The sequence below is a fragment of the Crocodylus siamensis genome, chromosome 2, assembly GCF_052110815.1.
Source record: "Crocodylus siamensis isolate JL-2025a chromosome 2, ASM5211081v1, whole genome shotgun sequence".
In the NCBI taxonomy this organism is placed as follows: Eukaryota; Metazoa; Chordata; order Crocodylia; family Crocodylidae; genus Crocodylus; species Crocodylus siamensis.
In genome coordinates, this window is record NC_143396.1 from 51,412,443 (window position 1) to 51,418,718 (window position 6,276).

The 6,276-nt window shown below is 54.0% G+C and overlaps 1 protein-coding gene across 1 annotated transcript in view; it reads right to left on the reverse strand.

The window, feature by feature from the left end:
- Positions 1-5,291, reverse strand: part of KCTD8 (potassium channel tetramerization domain containing 8) — a 175,480-nt gene extending 170,189 nt beyond the window's left edge. Inside the window, exon 1 of the mRNA XM_090035861.1 lies at positions 4,386-5,291. Within this exon, the coding sequence (XP_089891987.1) occupies positions 4,386-5,250 (865 nt within the window). The 5' untranslated portion in view covers positions 5,251-5,291. The remainder of the gene's footprint in view (positions 1-4,385) is intronic.
- Between the last annotated feature and the right edge of the window lie 985 nt (positions 5,292-6,276).

Here is a 6,276-nt window from a genome sequence, read left to right on the forward strand (position 1 = left end):
GGGCCAAGGCAGAGTTGGAGATAGGACTAGCTTCCCGGATTAAGGACAATAAGAAGTCCTTCTTCAAATACATAGGGGGTAAAAAGAGGGTCCCGGGTAATGTGGGGCCCCTGCAGGACACGATGGGCAACTTAGTCATCACGCCAGATGACAAAGCTAACATATTTAACGATTTCTTTGCCTCTGTCTTCCTAAGTAGGGACCAGTTCAGCCACCTCCCTGCTGGGCCCCCCTCGGGCCCCGAGAGAGACACGCCTGGGCCAAGGGTTAGCGAGGAGTTAGTTAGGGTACTTCTGGAGAAGCTGGACGTGTTCAAGTCCGCTGGTCCGGACGATCTTCACCCTAGGGTTCTACAGGAACTGGCTGAGGTCATTGCGGGACCCCTGGCACGGCTCTATGAGCACTCGTGGTGCTCTGGCGAGGTGCCGGAGGACTGGAAGAGGGCCAATGTGGTCCCTATCTTCAAAAAGGGAAAAAAAGAGGACCCGGGAAATTACAGGCCAGTTAGTCTGACCTCAATCCCGGGTAAGCTCTTTGAAAAAATTATCCTGGCACACATCCAGGAGGGCCTTGCGGGGGAATGCATGCTCAGGGGCAACCAACATGGGTTTATCAGTGGCAGGTCTTGTCAGACCAACCTGGTGGCCTTTTACGATCAGGTCACCAAATCATTAGACGCAGGGGTTGCTGTGGATGTAGTCTTTTTGGACTTCCGGAAGGCTTTCGACACTGTCTCTCACCCTGTCCTCATCAAAAAGCTGAGAGACTGTGGTGTCGATGCCCACACGGTCAAATGGGTCGCCAACTGGTTGGAGGGCCGCACCCAGAGGGTGGTAGTGGATGGGTTCTTCTCGACCTGGAAGGATGTGGGCAGTGGGGTTCCGCAGGGCTCGGTCCTCGGGCCTGCACTGTTCAACATCTTCATCAGTGACTTGGATGAGGGGGTAGAAAGCACCCTGTTCAAGTTTGCTGATGACACTAAGATGTGGGGGGATGTGGGTGCACTAGAAGGGTGCAATAGGCTACAAGCTGACCTTGACAGGTTGCAACGGTGGGCGGATGAGAATAGGATGGGGTTTAACACTGATAAGTGCAAGGTGTTGCACATGGGGAGGAAGAACCGGCACCACACTTACAGGTTGGGGAACTCTCCTCTTGCCAGCACGGAGACGGAAAAGGATCTTGGAGTCGTCATTGACTCCACGATGAACATGGGCCGGCAGTGTGGGGAGGCAGTCAAGAAGGCCAATCGTACCCCTATCATGCATCCACAGATGCATCTCGAGCAGGTCCAGGGAGGTGATCCTCCCCCTCTATGCGGCACTAAATATTGTCCTTCTTTGAAGATGTTAAATCTGAGAGCAACATGTCTACAAGTCATAACTAAATGAAAGTGTAACAAAATTAGGTGTCTTACTTGTATAGCACAACACTCTGATATGGACTAAAAGCACTTATATTTATTCAGGGCTCAACTCTTTTAGGACAAAGGCCAATAGTAGGTAATCTATAGCTGCTGGGAGAGAGTTCTCGGAAACATTAGCCTTGCACCATAGACTGTTCCTCCTGTAGTTATGCAAAGAGCTTTGTGACTGTTATGCCACTCTTGTAAAGTGCCCATTTGTCTCTGAGCCCAGCCACTTCTACTGGTGTGTGAAGGCTTGGGACAAGGACATTACCGGTTTCTTGCTCATTTTTTAAAGTCTAGGTGTCAGCAGAGACATAAACCTTGAGCAGCCGCTCTGATCATGGTACAGGTTACAAAGGCAGGGGTACAGGGGATAGCCACCTCTCCCACTGTACACCTGTGAAGAGGCCAAATGCAAACTTCCCTTTACAATTTTAAAGCAAGGTAACCAGGCAAACTATCCCATTAAAATATATTAGTTGGTAAAAAGATCTATAAATATTAAATTTATCCAGTCACAAGAACATATTTTTAAAAGTAGTTTCACTGACTGTCACTCTCCCAATTTTCTTACTCCTTCAGACTGTGTAAAAGAGACCCCCACAAGCAACAGGAAAACTAATTGCAGGAAAAAGCCTGCAGGAAAAACCCCAAAGTATTGTCAAATGCACAAACTAAACAAACTGGAAAAACTGCAGAAATTATTTTTCATCAATTAAAAACAAAAATCATGTAATAAATAGAATTACTCTCTGGAATATTTTGAACTAATGATTAATTTGAACTAATGATTTCAAATGGTGCACTGTTCTATGTAGTAATACAATTGCCATAACAAATTAAAAGCAAAACATGAACATCAAACAGACAAAACTAATTATTATTGCCTATTTGGGAAACTATTTATGGAGGGGGAGAGGCAGATCTTTGAATATCCTTAGCAGTCTTAGTAACAAAAATCAGGACTTTCTAATATTTTGGAAAAACCTATTTATACTTCCTGCACCAAATGCACCCAGAAAGTATAATTTACAAACTCAGTCCAGAAAAGTAAAATGAAAGGCTGCTACCTCTCTGCATTTATATTTCCCAAGCTAAAGGCACCATAGTTTTATAGATTTCATGACTGATTTTTTTTTAAATACATGCCGTTATACAGCTAATTATCACATCAAAAGATATATAATGCTATATACAATGGTGCCCACCACTTCCATCACAGAGTAAATTCTTGTTTTCCCCTGTGAGAGACTTCAGTGGTTGCTATATACTCTATTAAATATCATCTCCAGCTACAGCCGCCTACCCCAAGACACATTGCTTCTACTCAATCCTACTCCTGACGAAGTTAGTAGTGGTTGCGCCTACACCTATCCACAGAGGCAGATGTTTTAGTATATATCTACAGAAGCAGACATTTTACTAAACCATTCCCTCCTTGCTACCCCTCCCCAACCCCAAAAAGCGTGAAGCCCACAAACGCAGGGGAAACAACGATCATCTCTTCCACCGGCTTTAACTCAACCCTCCAAACATAATTTTTTTTAAAGTTTTAAAGCTCCCCGTGTCTTTGAAAGAAAAATCTTTGCCAAACATTTTTTTTAATCCAGCTGTTTTTTCATTAGCCCAACTTGCTCTCTTGTCACTGCCCTTAGCCCTGTGCAGTCTAACTTCCATCTACAGTTGATGCTGCCACCTGCAAGCTGCCTGAAGTTAGCAGAGAGAGGCACAGCAAACTAGAAAGGAGTAATGGGCTCCTGATAAGAGACAGGCGCTCTCACACACTCGCGGGGAAGTTGATGCTCTCGTCGCTGTTCTGCTCTATCCTGCACTGAACGCATGTGGCTGGATGGAGCCTGTTGACTTTGTAGTTCATGAGACCGGGAAGAAATGCAGCGAGCAAAACTGGAAGCCCTTGTCTGCTTTGAGCCTGGCGTTTTAAGCTTCGCTTGAGCCAAACCGCTGAAACGCTCAAAGCCAGGAGACATTATCCACCACCCCCCTCTCCAAACACACGCACACCTTAGAGACAGAGAAAGGCAAAGCTGGGGGCTGGCAGCGTGAGACGGGAGACGACGAGGCTTTCTGAGGTGTGGGGCAGAGCTTCCCAAAGCACCGCGGAGCTAGAAGGAGTCTGCAGGGGAGTGGGGCAGACAGCGAGACCCTCCCTCTCCAGGGTCCTGAAACCGGCGAGCTCCTGAGCCCACCCTTCTCCTTGCACTTAGCACAGCCAGCCTTTTGCACCGGGGGGGGGATAAATATGTAATTAAATATATAAATAAAGTAACACCCCCCCTCCCCGCTTCATTTAAAGCAAGCCACTATTCGCACGGCTGGAGAAAGCAGCGATGGGCACGAGCATGGGCACGGAGGGGAGACGGGGCTGCTCAGCAAGGCAACAGCGTCTGGTCCCAGCAAAGTAGAAGCAGAAGAGATTCAACCTCCGTCAACCGCAGCACCGCACTTGGGGTGGCTTGGGCTGGGGGGGGGGCACTTCAGAGGAGCCCACTGAGTGATTCCTTCCCTGTGTCCCAGCAAAGTGGGAAAAAAGGAGCAGGTCAAAGGAAGGAAAGACCTCGGGTGCCCCCCTAGCTCTGTTTCTACCTAGAACAAGAGTGCCAAGACTTTGTGGGGAGGCATATCTTCTCATTTTTTTAGACTCAAGCCCCCCACCCCGCTCGAGGCACCTCGGAAGACGCCAGCTCTTTAGTCTGCGCTCTGTTTTTTCAGGACAAAAAACAACCAACCAAATACTGGAGCCCTTCTCCTGCTGCATGGACCTGAGCCCAACAGGTCAGGAGGGGCTGGCGGGGTCTGCGCGCAGCCTGCGGGCGCCCGGCGCTGCCGGCACGGCGGGGCACCCTTGAGCGGCGCGCGGCTCGCCGGGAGGCTGCCATGGGTTTGATCCCGGGCTCCGCAGCTTGCCAACACGGCGCAAAGCCCGGGGCCGGGGGCCGGGGGCCGGCGCGGGACTCACGGAAGAAGATGTACTCGGTGTAGCTGCTCCAGATCTTGTCGTCGCGGTAGTGCGGCACGAAGGCGGCGGCGCCGCTGGAGTTGCAGGCCACCATGTGGAAGCCGGCCTCGGAGAGGCGGTCGAAGGCCTGCTCCAGGTAGGTGAACTTGAGGTAGAAGCGCGCCGTGTACTTGTCGGGCGGGCGGTCGGGGTCGCGGCTCTCGTTGAGCGTGTCGCCGAAGACCTCCTTGGCCAGCGCGATGCGGCCGCACACCATGATGCGGGCCACGCGCCGGAACTTGGCGTCCGCCTGGTTGTCCCGCAGCGCCGTGGCCGAGCCGCGGTAGCCCACGGTGAGGAAACCGGAGCGCTTGTCCCGCGCCGCCGCCTGCCGCGGGTCGCCGCTGCCCTGCGAGGCGCTGTCCTCCAGGTCGCTCTGGCAGCCCTCGTCGTTGAGCGAGCTCTGCTTGGCCACCTTGGGCGCCAGCAGCTTGACCAGCTCGGCCAGCTGGAAGTACTCGGCCTCGCGCAGCAGCCGCTCCTTCTCCGGGAAGTGCTCGGGCAGCGCCAGCTGCTTGTCGCGCAGGTAATCCAGCACGTACCTGAAGAGGAAGCCGTCGCGGTCGATGAAGAAGCGCGCGCGGCTGTCCCTCGGCAGGTCCCGGCCCGCCGCGCCGCCGCGGCCCGGCGCGAACATGCTGGCCAGGGTGCTGTCCGGCACGCTCAGCAGCGTGGAGTGCTTGGTCACGTACACCTGCCCGCCCACGTTCAGCTCCACCACCTCGGGGAAGGGCGAGCCGGGCGCCGCCGCCGCCGACACCATGTCGCTGATGGGCAGGATGGGGCCGGCGCCGCCGCCGCCGCCGCCCGCGTCCTTCAGAGCCATGGTCCCGGCCCGCAGCGCCTCTCACTGCCCCATGGCGGGACGGGGACGGGGACGGGGACGGGGCGGGCAGCCTCCCTCCCGCCCGCCCGCCCGCGCCCGCCTCCCTCCTTCCCCGGCGGCGGCGGCGGCGGCAGGCGGAGCCCCGCTAGCGCGCAGCGGCGCGGCCCCCGGGCTTCATCCGCGCGCCGCCGCCGCCGCCGCCGCCGCCGCCGCTGCTCTGCCCCAGCCCCGCGGCTCGGGGAAGCCGCGCTGACGTCAAGCCCGAGAAGCGGCTGCAACTTTGCAAACAGCTGGCACTTAAAGGGGAAAGGGGGGCGGGGGCGCTGCTGCCTTCCGCCAGCGCCCGGATCCCTCCGACGCTCCGCGCTGATCCCATCCAGCAGAAGCCCTGCGGGGTCAGCCAGGCTGGGAGCAGGTTCCACCAGGTGACAGATAAATAAAGGCCTCCGGGGTTTTTCTCCCAGTCAGGTGATGGCAGATATCCCCCCGCTTAAACTGCAACCCCCACTCCTCTGCCCCGATGCTAGAAATTGCTGGTTAGGGCAACCTGCCAGGTTCCAGATCTGAGAGCCGGCTCTGCTCTTTGCGCCCGGGCTGCCCATGGTGGGGGGTCTGCACCCCTCTCTGATCCGACAGGGGACTCTGGGGAGTTGGGGCACCCGAAGTGCCACAGTTCATCAAGATGCAGGTGCCAAGTGCAGTTGCCACCTGCCTTTGAGTGCTTAGGAGCTAGAAGTGTGCTCTCTTTGAACAATGGGATTTGTGGAGCCTGAGCCAAAACTCAGTTGGATCCAAGTTTCCACTTAATACTCTTGCAATCTGTCCTGCTGGGATGCATGTCTGGATAACAAGCAGACAAGGTTCTTTGGGTGAAAGATCAACTTAAATAATTGGAAATTTTTTTTTAGCAAGCTTTCAGATTTAAAAACCTAAAACAAGCAGTATCTTGTGTGGCTAACAAGCAGTATCTTGTATGGGTAAAAAGGAATACCTTATTCTCCACTACTCTGGTAGAAAAGGAGGATG